The 14,150-nt window shown below is 54.9% G+C and overlaps 5 protein-coding genes across 5 annotated transcripts; 4 read left to right on the plus strand and 1 right to left on the minus strand.

The window, feature by feature from the left end:
* Positions 1–252: 252 nt before the first annotated feature.
* BO70DRAFT_369349 (ubiquitin-specific protease UBP2) lies at positions 253–4,786 on the plus strand (the record flags this gene model as incomplete). The annotated part of the gene is made up of 12 exons (XM_025544677.1): positions 253–274; positions 358–1,112; positions 1,165–1,372; positions 1,422–1,467; positions 1,522–1,916; positions 1,984–2,072; positions 2,128–2,665; positions 2,725–3,388; positions 3,446–3,866; positions 3,918–4,089; positions 4,147–4,674; positions 4,707–4,786. The coding sequence occupies 12 exons, from the start codon at positions 253–255 to the stop codon at positions 4,784–4,786; spliced, it is 3,918 nt and encodes a 1,305-aa protein (XP_025402025.1).
* An 828-nt stretch (positions 4,787–5,614) lies between these two features.
* On the plus strand, positions 5,615–7,614 carry BO70DRAFT_359941 (3-oxoacid CoA-transferase). The gene is made up of 3 exons (XM_025542658.1): positions 5,615–5,803; positions 5,874–7,056; positions 7,115–7,614. Exons 1-3 carry the CDS (start codon positions 5,741–5,743, stop codon positions 7,426–7,428), a joined length of 1,560 nt encoding a protein of 519 aa, XP_025402026.1. The 5' UTR covers positions 5,615–5,740; the 3' UTR covers positions 7,429–7,614.
* On the minus strand, positions 7,611–8,357 carry BO70DRAFT_377968 (ubiquinol-cytochrome c reductase complex assembly factor 2; the record flags this gene model as incomplete). The annotated part of the gene is made up of 2 exons (XM_025545235.1): positions 7,611–8,253; positions 8,343–8,357. The coding sequence occupies 2 exons, from the start codon at positions 8,355–8,357 to the stop codon at positions 7,882–7,884; spliced, it is 387 nt and encodes a 128-aa protein (XP_025402027.1). The 3' UTR covers positions 7,611–7,881.
* A 379-nt stretch (positions 8,358–8,736) lies between these two features.
* Positions 8,737–10,433, plus strand: BO70DRAFT_359943 (metal homeostatis BSD2 family protein). The gene is made up of 3 exons (XM_025542659.1): positions 8,737–8,842; positions 8,951–9,454; positions 9,526–10,433. Exons 1-3 carry the CDS (start codon positions 8,819–8,821, stop codon positions 10,102–10,104), a joined length of 1,107 nt encoding a protein of 368 aa, XP_025402028.1. The 5' UTR covers positions 8,737–8,818; the 3' UTR covers positions 10,105–10,433.
* Positions 10,434–10,840: 407 nt separating this feature from the next.
* Positions 10,841–13,458, plus strand: BO70DRAFT_377970 (uncharacterized protein). Its single transcript, XM_025545236.1, has 2 exons — positions 10,841–11,089; positions 11,244–13,458. Exons 1-2 carry the CDS (start codon positions 10,876–10,878, stop codon positions 13,289–13,291), a joined length of 2,262 nt encoding a protein of 753 aa, XP_025402029.1. The 5' UTR covers positions 10,841–10,875; the 3' UTR covers positions 13,292–13,458.
* The last annotated feature ends 692 nt before the right edge of the window (positions 13,459–14,150 follow it).

A 14,150-nucleotide genomic window follows, 5' to 3' on the forward strand; every position in this document is an offset into this window, starting at 1 on the left:
GTCGAGCTGTCTACTTGCCGCCCGCTTGCCTCATCCGCCCCTCCGTTACCACACACCTACAATTCACTGCCCAGCTTGCTCTCTCACGCATAGTCGGATGACGCTTAGAATATAACCGCAACTGTGCCCCTGAGACTGTCGTGCGTCTCTCGATTTCCCGGTACTAAATTTCATGGGCAAAAATTACTCCAAGATCTTGAACGATCTCCTGCCTTGATCCTGCGGCAACGGCGAGCTCAGTAGAGCCTACTCATGTCGTCTCCTCAGAGGCCAGGTAACGCATCGTCATCCCGCAAGCGGCGCACCGCGGTGAATCGCATCGAGTAGTATGAGCTAACACGAGATTATCTCATCCAGGCAAGACTGCCCCGCGTCTTGTGCAAGACATTCATGATTACGATCCCGCCCACCCTCCAGCTTCAGGCCGCAACCTTCTCTCGGAAGTCCCCCCCGTCTTCCCAGATCAATACAATGGGCCGCTTGAATTCATTTCCCCTGCGGCTTGCCGTCATACATATGTGACCAAGCCAAATCAGAGCTTCCTACCTCAGCCGGACCGAAGAGCCAACTCTGGCAACCCCGCCAAGGTCTCGGCCATATGCCCCAAATGCCGGTACCACCTACAACTAGTCATCAGCTCAATACCCGGAATCGGACAATCGAGCCAGAACCTCCCAGGTCACATCCATCATCTGGTGTACAAATCCGGACGGCAGAGAGGTGGTGTCTCTCCCGAGGAGATCACCCCCAAAGGACAGACCACAGAGACATTTCACTACGAGTGCTCCTATCTCAGCTGCCCCGTCGTGGTGTCTGTACGAGCTTCCTCCCCCGTGCTCAATGATGACTGGGTACATTTGTTGACCGATCCGGAACTGTTGCGAGAACGAGCGGCCGAGGCAGCTGCAGCACACCCCGAGCGCCTGGAAGGGATGTCCATGCCGCAACCGATCAATGTCCTCGATAATCTGCGCGCATATATCAGCAATTCCTTTGACTCTAAACAGCAGAATAAGTCGATATCAGCGATCAACAAGAGATTCATGTCGTGTTTTGGCGTCGAAGGAAAGCCGTGCAAAGAACTACTGGAGTTCATAGGGTTCACCGTCAAGGTTGGTTACTTGCTTCACAAGCTTCGTAATCATGATGCTTAACATCACTTAGAACGAGGGTTTCTGGGAACCACCGCGTCCGAACCCATGGACGGAAAATCCTTACCGAGATCAACTGAAGATCTTCCTCGATGACGTTTTGCATGAGCTTTCTGCTCTCATCGAGCAACGGCCCGTGTTGGAGAAGAAGGGACATCAGCTGGAATATCCTTACCATCAATCACGCGATGACCTTCTTTATGTCTTGGAGGCCCGGGAGTGTAAGTGAACCTAACTCTATTAGAGGCTACATGCTCATCAAACGTTCAGATCAAAGGGCGTCCCGGTCCGACGAGTTCCAGATGTCACCTGCACCGTTAGTTCCACCCGCATACTGTCATGTCCCAGAAGTAAATTGACGAGATATCAGTTATTACGAAGACTTAGGTGTTGTTGAAGACATGTCGTCTCAGTCGATTATCGAGGCTTTTAATCGGCAAATCGCAATGGATCCAGCGCGAATGACCGCCTATTTCAAGAGCCTCAAGGCAATCGGGGATCTCCGGGTAGGCTACGAGAGTGAGGCTATCGAACAGGCCGTGCAAGTGGCTTATTCCGAAGGAAAATTCACCGACGAAGATGTCGTAGATGCTTATAAGTATTTCGGATTGAGTCATGATGACTCTTGGCTTACCGATGATAGTATCATCGGAAAGTTCTATGCCTACTTGAGCTCTACGACTCAGGAAACGGAATCCCGCCGACAGTTGTGGAGGATAGGCGAGAGCAGACGTAGTGAGCGCATCAAATCAGTGGCAGAAGATAGTAAGACCTCTTATTCTACCCATGACCATGATATACCTGACAGATAGGAAGCTGACTTTGATGAAAGGAGTGGCAACCGTTGAACAGGCCCAGGTTTACCTCGGCGTTGGCAATGAAACGAGCGACGATTTTATAATGGCGATATATACTGCCAAGGTACGGTGACCCGAGTAGAAACCTTTATCTGGCCATGCGCTAACAGATACTCTAGGTCGACGATACGCCGTCTTGTAAAGACGTCGCTCGGCGAGCTGTTGAACTTATTGCCGAAGCGCGAAAATCCGATGCTCTCAAGCACTTCATACAGACCGGTGAGATGACGACTAGTGAGATGGATATCGGAGATGCCTACCGCCTTCTCCAGATACCGGATCGCACAGTTGACGAAGGTGCAATCATGGCGGCCTATACGATCTGTGTGGACGAAGCCCCAGCGCAGGCTGAAAAATACAACGAAGCCTTACGCGTAATAGCCAAAGAAAAGAACAGCCCTTTACTGAGCAGCATGGTTTCAGGGAGTGACACGAAGCCGGACCGTAATATGGCGGAATGGCCGGTTGGGTTGCAGAATATTGGCAACACCTGCTATCTCAATAGCTTGCTGCAGTTCTACTTCTCTGTACGCCCATATAGGGACATGGTCTTGGACTTTGAGAATTTCAGGATGGATTTGAGTGACGAGGGTCTGAGTCGGAAGCAGGTGGGATCTCGCAAAGTGGCGAAGAAGGAGGTGGAGCGTTCCCAGAGATGTAAGTGCCTCGTCACCTTTTGTGTGTTATGAGAGAAGCTCACCTTTCTACCGTTCTAGTCCTCAGGGAGTTGCGGACTTTATTTTCGGACATGATCACGTCCTCGTCCTCCTGCGTCACTCCGGGTCAGGAGTTAGCACGATTAACGCTGATAAGCCCCTCTAACGAGGCAGCAATCCGTCGCCGGTCAACCATCTCCACAAATAGGCCTGCGGGCGCACTCGGTGAAATCAACGGTGCACCAGTACTAGGACCTCTCGGGCCTCCGCAACCAATTCCAGAGACGGAACCAGAGGACACGGCGGGTGTCGAAATCGAGGCGTCCAAGCGCTCGACCACGAGTGAAGTAGATAGCGAGGCCACCCTTGTTTCTGACAGTGTCAAACATGATACCAAGCCTTCTCATATCGAGGGCAAAGAGAATGAGCCTCCACTTGATTCTGTGATGGTGGATGCACAGAATGAGACAGGCTCCGAGGCCGTTGAAGAGCCACCCAAAGACACAGCCCCTCTCGACCAAGCCGAGCCAAACAATCAACCACCTCCAGTGCCCCCGCGCCCTACTCCACAAATCGATCCCCAAAGACAGCTTATAGAGGAAGTAGAGATTGGAGCCCAGCAGGATGTCACGGAGGTCATCAACAATGTGCTTTTCCAGAGCCAGTGCGCTATCAGGCCTATCTCACACGCTGCAGATGGCGAACAAGTCGACCAAGTGAAAGAGTGAGTTTTACTTTCTACGCACAGATAGTTACAAGTCTAACCTAACATCCACAATAGCTTGTTTTATGGCCAGACTCGATCGTATATAGCATCGGATAAAGGTATACGATCTAAGGAAGAGTGGTGGTGCGATATCAAAGTCGATGTTGCGACTGGCCCTCGCGACATATACGCAGCGATCGATGGGGCTTTTGACGTTCAGAAAGTGAATGTTGAAAATTCGGTCGCTGAGCAATATGGGGCTATAAGCAAACTACCTCCGGTGCTTCAGATCCAGGTTCAACGTGTCCAATTCGACCCAATGACAAAACGCTCATTCAAGTCTACGCATCACCTCGGGTTGAAGGAAACCATATACCTTGATCGGTATATGGACACGCAACAACCCGAGTTTGTGAGTCGACGACAACAGTGCTGGCAATGGAAGAATTCGCTCAAGGATCTCGAAGCACGCCGCGCGGAGCTGTTACGCGAATTGGTATGTTGCGAACCACCTGTTTCTAGACTATACATCTGATATTTGGTGCAGGAGTCCGATGGCCAGGATACAGCGGCGCTACTCGGCAGTGCGAGGGAAGTACTCGAAGACCTTGTCTCTATGAAGGAAGAACCAGACATCGCTCAAGACGCTATTGATATCAAACCTGGGATTCTACCCGAACTCGATCAGCTCTCGCAGATAGCGAAGGCTGACTTAAACTGTACGGGATCTCTTTCCAATTCCTCAAATCATGGTTCAAGAGCTAACCTTGTTACAGATATCGAGGACCAGATCAAGAATACCCAGACGATGATCTCCAGCCAGTTTGCCGACTATAAGAACCTAGCCTATCGGTTATACGCGGTGTTTGTCCACCACGGGTCGGTCTCGTTCGGCCATTACTATATTTACATCTTCGACTTTAACCGGAAAGTCTGGAGGAAGTACAATGACGAATACGTGACCGAAGTACAAAACCTGGACGAGATCTTCAGCGACGAGGGACAGCACAACCCTCCCACGCCATATTTCCTCGTGTATGTCAACGACGTGTTGAAGGATCGCCTAGTCGACCCCGTCTGCAGAGAGGTCTTTGAAGCCCCAACAGACAACACGACCCCATTGATGGAAGACGCCACCTCGTCAACGATCACTCCTGGAGATGCGGATAGGAACCCACCAGCGTACGATGAGATCTGGACTGATAATGGCGCACCAGGTACGGGAGCCGACTTCCCCATGGAAAAACATAGACAAGGCCTCGATGCAGGAGACGGCATAGCTACCAGAGGATGGCAGATGCAGAGTGACCCTTACTTACGTGACGTCAAGTGGTAGGTTCAGGGCTAACGCCGCCGGACCGACTCTCGACACCAAATCCTCTGAAACGCAAGGGTTCCGATGATGTGATGGGCTGAAGCCATGGGCTGAGGACTCATTACGACATCCCCGGACGATTCATCACACAGCAAAGGCCATAGGGCTGGGTGGTATGAACCGCGACGGCTTTGATTGACAGTGGAGGCTGAGGCTTTGTGGATGTTGAAACCCTTGCCGTCGCGTTGCAGCTTTTTTTTTTTTATTCTTGTATTTGTTTATGCTGACGACGATATCCTTTGTGCAAGCTATCTAGCGGAGATGTTGTCATGTTTTCCTGTAAATACCAGGTGATGTTACCGGCCATGACTCTTGATGATGTACAGTCTTATTTCTACCTGTGTATGATTGCATATCTGAGGCGCAATACTCCAAGTACCTACCGTGATGTTGCCATGGTTCCTTCCTGGCTTTTCCTAGTAGCCTGTAGCACTGACTAGTCACGTGACCCTCACAGGATTAGTCACGGGGTCGGTGGCAGATCCGACGCGGGCCGCGGATCGGGATCGGGTGCAACGCTGGCGCCGGCTCAGCATGTCGGCAGTCGATGTGGGCGCAACCGTTGGGGTACACCCTTCAGAGGAAGACGAATTGACGAGTAATTTATTTTTTTCCAAACGAATGGTGCTCAAGATGGGAGAGGCTCTGCGCCCACCTCTAGATCCTAGAAGTGCCGGGGAAGTCTCCAGCTTACAGGCCGGCCGGTCACCACTACTGCATCGAGGGTCTGCGATGAATGCGGGGCCATTCCGGGGAAGGCGGCCTGGCGGGTGGCTTTCCGCTCCTCCGCATTTGACCGTCCTTATCCACTCCCTATAAATGGCGGCCTCGTCGTCCACTTCCAACTTCCCGGAAAGCTACTTACTCCTCTGCGATCAGACCCCTCCAATCGCTCTGTGCGAGACAGATCTTCTACCAGCCCACTATCTTCTTTGAGCGCCAATTGGCATTCGCGCACCCCTACTAAGCTCTTTAACTCTCCCTCGTGATTCATTATGCCGTCGCAGGTGGCAACATGTCTGCGCATTGCGCGGCAGTTTGGTGCCGGGCCTAGCAAGGTAAGAACATAGTTCCCTGTGCAATATAGCTTCGGGATGGGGACACTGACGGGCTTTCTGCGCTGTATAGCACCAACGGTTCCTTGCACGTGCCTTTTCCAGTAGTGTTCGTCGGCCTGAAATCAATAAAGTCCTCTCGTCCGCAGACCTCGCCATCAAGGACATGAAGTCCAATTCCACACTTTTGGCCGGTGGATTCGGTCTTTCCGGTGTACCGGACACGCTCATCAACGCGGTGAAAGCCAACCCGTCGATCACTGGACTGACGGTCGTCAGCAACAACGCCGGTGTGGATGGAGCGGGCCTCGGTCTGCTTCTCCAGTCCAAACAGATCAAGAAGATGATTGCCAGCTACGTGGGAGAGAACAAGACTTTCGAGCGCATGTACTTGACCGGAGAAATCGAACTCGAGTTGACTCCCCAGGGTACCCTGGCTGAGCGTTGTCGGGCAGGTGGTGCAGGCATCCCGGCCTTTTTCACCCCCGCTGCCCTCGGGACGGTCGTGCAGACGGGCGAACTGCCACTGAAGCATAATGCCGATGGCACTATTGCGCTTTACAGTCAGCCGCGGGACGTGAAGGTCTTCGACAAGAAGAGCTATGTGATGGAGGAAGCGATTAAGGGTGACTATGCCTTCGTGAAGGCCTGGAAGGCCGACAAGCTGGGTAACTGTCAGTTCCGCTATGCAGCGGCTAACTTCAACGGGGCGATGGGTCGCAATGCCAAGATGACCGTCGTCGAGGCCGAGCACATCGTCGAGCCTGGGGAGATCGACCCCGCTGCCATTCACCTGCCCGGCATCTACGTCAAGCGGGTTATTCAGAGCACCACCCCGAAGAATATCGAGAAGTTTACTTTCGCCAAGGAAGAGGGCGAGGATGCGGCTGCTGCTCTAGGCAAGGGTGATACGGCCGCCAAGCGCGAGCGCATCGTGCGCCGTGCGGCCAAGGAGTTCAAGAACGGCATGTATGCGAACTTGGGAATCGGTATGCCCATGCTGGCGCCTAACTTCGTCGACCCCTCTGTGTCGGTTACGCTGCAGTCGGAGAACGGTATTCTGGGCTTGGGCCCTTACCCCAAGAAGGGCCAGGAGGACCCTGATCTCATCAACGCCGGCAAGGAGACCGTCACTTTGCTGCCCGGCGCGGCTTGCTTCGGCAGTGAGGAGTCCTTCGGCATGATTCGTGCCGGACGGATCGATCTCACAATCCTGGGCGCAATGCAAGTCAGCGCCCGGGGTGATCTGGCTAACTGTAAGTGAACCTTTGAAAGTTATGGTAGGAGATCTTCATGCTGACGGCGAGACTTTAGGGATGCTGCCCGGTAAGATCAAGGGCTTTGGTGGTGCCATGGACCTTGTCTCGAACCCCTCCGCTACCAAGGTGGTGGTGACCATGGAGCACACGGATAAGAAGGGCAACCCCAAGATTGTGAAGCAGTGCGAGTTTCCCTTGACCGGGAAGACGTGCGTCAGCCGCATCATCACCGAGCTCTGCGTGTTCGATGTCGACTTCACCGACGGGTTGACGTTGGTTGAGCTGGCAGACGGAGTCACCGTGGATGAAGTGCGGAGCAAGACAGAGGCGCCGTTCAAGGTTGCCGATGATGTCAAGCCTATGTTGTGATTGTCGCCGGTCGTCATCTTTTCCTATCCATTCCCAGACTTTATTGGTCTCCTTGTCATTTCTGTACAATTTTCAAGCGTGTTCTTTCAACGGCGATATCCGACTGCAAAACTACTATATACTATCTCGCACTTAACAGTATCTAAAAGCCGTGCCATTTCTCAAAGACCAAAAACAACATTCGCATGCAGTATTAAGTATATATACATTGTCGTAAAAGTACAGGGATGTCCACTTATTTTCTTTTCTCTCGTCTCGCGGCCTCCGAGTCTCACAACCAACCCTGACAAATCCATCCCATCCCATCATGCAGCCCAATAGTGATACAACAGTAGTAGCATGTGCATGTACACTTTTCCCCACCCTTACACCGTACAGTACAGGAGAAACGCAACGCAACGCAACGCAACCCAAGCAGAAACAAAGACCCAACAGCCCCGCACGCAGTAGTATCTATTTAAACCTGAAGACACCCGCAAGCCTCTTCCTCAACCGCCCCAGCCAATCCCGCGACGGCGCCTCGTCGATTTCCCGAAGAAGATTGTCGTAATAGTCCGGGTTGCTGGCCGGGTGCCGCATGCGCGGAGACAACGGGTACCGTCTCGCATAACGGTCCTCCAGCAGCGATGAGAGCGCGTCCGCGGATGACTGGCTGATGTTGACGGGCGGCGTTTGTTGCGGTTGCTTTTGCTGTGACTCGGCGGCGTTGGCTTGCGATAGGGATGCTTGGAGGTAGGTCTGGACGGAGACGGAGGCCGGGCGCACGTTATCGACGGGCCAGTGTTTGAGGAGGTGGGCGATCCGCGTTTGGATGGCTTGGGGGTTCTGTATTTTGTTTTCGCTGGTTAGTTCCGTGTCCAAAGAGGGCTTGTTTGGGGATTCGCCGCGGATTGATTGCGGGTGGTATAGCGTACGGGTTTGGCGGCCATGGTGGAGGTGGATTGAGGGCACTGGTGAGGGAGGAGGTGGGATATATGAGGTGGTTGGGATGTCGGATGAGGTCGGAGGGATTGTGAGAGGAGCCAGTTCCAGTGCGAAGGGCTGAGGTGTGCTCTCTGCAGCATCTACAGAATGGCTCGGGATGTCGCAAAAAGCCGGTCACGAGGAAATATGCGGCCTGAGGCATGCGGGCGCACGAACTACCAGTCCAGCCTGACTGCCTGAGCCACCGGGTCATGGGTGCCTGGGTGCCTGACCTGGCTCTTCTCCTCGTCATCTCCAGCTGATCTCCTTCCATCGTCCCTCCCACTCATCCCATCCATCCACGTTCTTTACGCCTCTTCCTCTCTGCCTCGTCCTACATACTCGACCGTCTTCGTTGTTTTCCTTTGTTTCGCCTCTCTCGTCCCTCTTCTCTTCTCCTTCCGGACTCCCGCTCGCTCAGCTCGTCATGAGCTCGCAGCGTTATCAACGGGTATGAGGCACCAGCGTTTCAAGAGACCGGCCGTCGGGCCTGTGTCTTGCAGTCCGCGATGGGCGGGAATCCATGAAGGATCGCTGACTGACATCGTTATCTGTATAGGTGAACGCCCACGATGAAGAAGGCGACACACACCAGTCACATTCGTCGATCCCTCTACGACCCAACCCGACGCCTTCCTCCCCACCTCCCTCGTTCCGCTCTCGCTCCTCCTCCCCATCCAGACGCCTTCTCCACGACGACTCTCGCCGAGACCATGCCGACCAGACGTTAGCCGATGCCTTTGGCGATGGTAGTGAATCCGAGGGCGAGGATGAGCCCGACGACCGCCAGCGGCTAATGCGGGCCCAGCCGGATACCCGCTCGGTGGCGGACAGCAGCAGCAGCAGCGTCGCCGCGGCGTCATCATCGTCGTCCAGTGGATCGGAACAGCAGGCAGGGGACGTACGCTCCGGCGGAGGCATTCAGAGAAGACCGACGCTTTTGCCGTCGTTTAACACCCCGGGCTCGGGCGCCGGTCGGGTCATCAGTAACGCGAACGATGGTGTTTTTGCCAATCTGGCGGCTAAGCCGGAGCGTGGGGAGAAGAACGAGGATTTGCCTCCGGTATGTGGATTTCGACTTTGGAGATGTGTTTGTAAGGGTGGAGGTGAATGCTGATGATGTTCTATATATAGTCCTACGAAGAAGCCGCTGCGGATGCCACCCCCCCGTACTGGGAGACGACGATCCTTGCGCCGGGGATTTCGTCAGATGAGGTGTTTGTGGATGGGCTGCCGGTTGGCTCGATCTTCTCGTTTGTCTGGAATGCCATGATCTCCATGTCGTTCCAGCTGGTCGGATTCCTCCTGACCTACCTCCTTCACACGACGCACGCCGCCAAGAATGGTAGCCGGGCTGGACTCGGCCTCACATTGGTGCAGTACGGCTTTTACATGAAGGGCGGCGGTGACTCGAAGGGGTCGGACGACGGGGGCTCGGACTACGTGACGCCGCCAGACCCCAACAGCCATAGCTTCGACCCGAATAATGTGGATGGGGGCTCCGGGGGGGATGGCGGCGGTGCCGTGTCCGCCATCACCACGAGCGAATGGATCTCCTATGTCTTGATGATCGTCGGGTGGTTCATCCTGATCCGGGCCATCAGCGATTTCCTGCGCGCGCGACGCCACGAGCAACTGGTGCTACAGAGCCCCGAGCGAGGACTCAACGTCCCGATCATTGCGGAGGGCGAGCGATCGGAGACGGTCGTCTAGACATCGCGTTTTCATGGAAAGGGGCATGGTTCACTTGGGCGCATGGGAGTTCATAATGTTGTTCTTGCGAGTCGCTATTCTTATAATTGGGCCCTACGATCCGATCCACCTTGTAGGATGGATGGGAGCCTGCTGCTGCGGGATTGTTGTTGACTCGGGATTTCTTTCCTCTTCTTTCGTCTTATATTGCGGCGATTGCAGCTATCGCATGAGGGGGGGCACGCCAAGTTACCTGACCTGTAGCTTAGAATTCTTGTTATATTGTTGGCGAGATACCTTTTGGACGTGATGATAATTGACCGAATCCATACTCATTGCTTGCTAGGGACGCTGTGGTGGCTGTGTACTTCCTTCCCTCCTTCCATTTTGCCTTGGCCAGGCAGCCTCATTTCTGTCCCACAGGACAGTCCGTCCGGTTGATCGTCACTGCTGCTGCTGCTGCTGCTGCTGTGCTTGTCCCACGTAGATCCCGTTGTGCCACTGGGAGATAGATAGATATCTCCAGAGTCCAGTCCTCTTGCTGCCCGATGCTGATCAACCTCTTGGCGGTTTCTCCGGCTTCTCCGCTTTCCCTCATTCCCTCCCTCTCTTGTCTCTCTTTCTCTCTCTCCTTCTCCTCCCTTTCCCCTTTCCCCTTTCCTTTTGCTTTCTCTCTCCCCTTTCATTTTTCTGCTTTTTGTTTTCTTTCCCTCACCCCTGATGCCGGTTGTTCTGATCCCTGCGACCCTTTCCCCTCGGTAACCCGCACCCCTCCCCTCGGAACCCCCTCGCATGGCCATGGCCAAGGTCGACGCCGCGGGGGACGGGGAGTCCGTCTCGGTGGCCGCCACGCCGACCCCCGGCCTCCCCAAAGCCCCCGTCGAGGCTCGTTCGCTGTCCTCCATCACTGCCGTCGCCTCCAACCCCCCCGCCTATCCGCGCAATCCCACCCAGAAGAAACTCGATCCGCTGGTCTTGTACATCGTGCGCGTCCCGGGCAGTCGAGGTACGTCGCATCCACCCCCTCCCTCTTTCTTCCCGATCGCCTGAAGAATGCCCCGCATGGGCGGTGACATGCATATGATCGATCCGCGAACCCCCCCCCTCCCTCTCTGGTCTTCTGTTCGGCCATGGACTGACATGTTCCTCGCTTCGCCTAGATGTTTTCCTGTCCCCCTTAAAACCACCGACCAAGGCCAGCGTCTCTGCAGAGGCCATCAATGCCTCCCTTTACTATCTGCATGTTGCGACTCCCGACGATGAGGTCCTTCTCGAGGAATACGAGCAGGAGCGCGAAGAAGAGGCCAGGCTGCGGAAAGAAGAGCTCGGGGACGACGCAGAGGTTTCCCCCTCGCCTGAGCTTGCGCGACTGAACAACGTCAGGCGCAAGCCTGTGCCGGGCGCTGGTAAAGCTGGCAATCCGGTGACGGCCGATGCGGGTGCCCCTCCTCCCCCTCTCCCCGCTCGTCCGCGTCCGACGTCGTGGCAGTCGCAGGAGACCAGGTCGCCCTCACAGATGCCAGACTACCTGCAGCGACCTCCCATGCCGCCTCGTCCCAGCTACCAGGGCGATACTACACCGGGCGAATCCATCTGTGCACCGCCACGCTCCGTTCCAATAACCTTCGATGACTTTCTCGAACCCACCCGAACAGAAGATGCCGCGGCCGTTCAGAATGCGCGCCCTTCGCGCCCGCTCCCCCCCGTCCCTAGAGAGGATCCTGTGTTGGGATCGCCCATAGACCCCGTCCCGGCGAAGAAAGCCAATCGTTGGAGCGCAGCGCTGTCGGGGTACCTGGCGCGAGGCGAGGAAAAGTGGAGGGAGAAGTACGAGGCTAGTCGCCATAGTTTGGATTCCAGAAGGCCTCAGATCCGGCCACATTCAGCCCACGGGAGTCCATCGCGAACCCATCTGGAATCGCCAGTCAGAAGCCCTCCGCAAAGCCCGGGGCAGTCGCCCGCCCTGAGACCGCACGACCACCGGGCCCCTGCTCCCCGGGGCTTCCATATCACACTGATCCGTCGTGACCCTACGCACGGCAGTCAGTGGAATGTCGCGACCATGTCGACCCCCCGGCTCGATAACGGCGCCATCGACATCGACATCTTCACCCCAGGCTACAACCGGTTCATAGCGCAGAATGAGCCGTTCTCCTTAGCCAGCCTGGGCAAGAGCCTCCCACCCAACGGCCGTCCCATCTCCCTAGCATCCTTCAAGCCCCAGGCCGACCCGGCAACTCCCATCCCAACATCCGCCCCCAACGAGCCCTCCCACCCCCGCCGCTTCCATCGCAAGCTCTGCGTCTCCCGACCCTACTTCAACGACGAAGCCCGCGGCGGCTCTCTCGACCTCCCCGGTCGCCCCTCCCTCGACAGCATCGCCAGCGGCAGTCCCACGATCTCCCACGCCCCGGGCCACCACTCCAAGCTGAAAAGCGGCTACTACACCTTCACCTCTCCCTGGAACGGCATCTGCACATTCTCGACCAGCGTCAATGGCCGCAGCCTAAAATGCAAGCACATGATCCCCACCCCGGGCATCCCCACCCCCAGCTCCAACCAATCCTCCATGCCCGAATCCCCCGCCGTCACCGTCGCGGAAATCCGCTTCAACACTCCCTTCCAGCCCGGCCACCTGCACCAACCCCCAGGTCCCTCCCACATCTCCCCTTTCGCCCTCAGCCAAGCCTCCGCCTTCCGCGACCAACCCTCCTCCGCCCACCCCGCTTCTCCACCCACCGAACCATCGTATCTCACCTCCCCGCAATCTCCAGCCGCCACAACTACCACCGCCGCCCCCTCCTCCTCTAAACGCTCCTCCCTCGCCCAATTCCTTAATCCAAACAACCATACTCGTCCCCGCGCTCGTTCCGGCGCCAGTATCACCTCCATCTCTGGTGGCGGTGCCAGCGGTGCTCACCACTCGCGCAACCCCTCCAACAGCAGTACCAGCAGCGGTGGTGGTGGTGGTGGTGGTGTTGGTGTTGGCGATCCCTTGCAGCACGAGAAAGAGAAAACGGGCCCTCTGCGCCGTCCACCCAGCGACGACCGTCTCGATCTTTCTCTTGCGCGCGAGCGAGCGGGGGGCGGTATGCGCGGGAAATCCGCTAAATTGGGGAAGTTAATAATTGAGGATGAGGGCATCAAGATGTTGGATTTGGTGGTTGCTGCAGGAATGGCGGTTTGGTGGAGGGGGTATTATTATTGATTGTTGATTTGACTCTGGGTGGATGGGTGTATGGGTGCTTGTGGTATATGGGGTGGTGGGTTATTGGGTTGTGGAGGTTGTATTGTGTTCGAAGTGCATTGGATTGGATTGGATTGAGTTGAGTCTCTTCTCCTTATTCTTCTTCTTGTTGTTTTTTTTTTTTTTTTGGATATCATTGGATCTTAGGGTTGAATTGATAGTTGTGTAAGGTAGTTTGCATGGATGGGATGGATTGGATGGGCAGATGTAAAGTAGAACAAACACCACTGATTGATATGATGATTGATGAATGATGAATGATACTTATATTTTTCTTACTCCCTACTACTACTTAACTAACCGAATGAAAATTGTGCTAGCTGGTATGGATAGTGTATAGGAGCTTTCTCTCCTCTCTCCTCTCTCCTCTCTCCTCTCTCCTCTCATCTCTCCATATGTCTGTCTGTCTGTCTGTCTGTCTGTCTGTCTGTCTGTCTGTCTGTCTGTCTGTCTGTCTGTCTGCCTGTCTAGTACCTATCCGCCCATCTGCCTATATATAATTCACTACAACAATAGATATGATTACGGATGATACACGTGCTAGCTGAGTAAAAGGGGAAAAGAACATGAAAGGAGAGGACAGGATAGGAAGGAGTAGGCAGCCAGGTAGTAAGGCACCAAGGCAATCAGGCAATCAGGCAATCAGGCAATCAGGCAATCAGGCAGCCGGTCATTTAGGCAAGAAAGGAAAGAAGGAAGGAACTGCCTAACTAAGAAGTCACACATATCACACACCACACACCACACATCACATTGGTGGTGGTAGATAGTAGATAGAAGATACTAACCGAAACCATATATAGATCATTAGATCAACCAA

The sequence above is a fragment of the Aspergillus heteromorphus genome (assembly GCF_003184545.1).
Source record: "Aspergillus heteromorphus CBS 117.55 chromosome Unknown BO70scaffold_5, whole genome shotgun sequence".
Lineage (NCBI taxonomy): Eukaryota > Fungi > Ascomycota > Eurotiomycetes > Eurotiales > Aspergillaceae > Aspergillus > Aspergillus heteromorphus.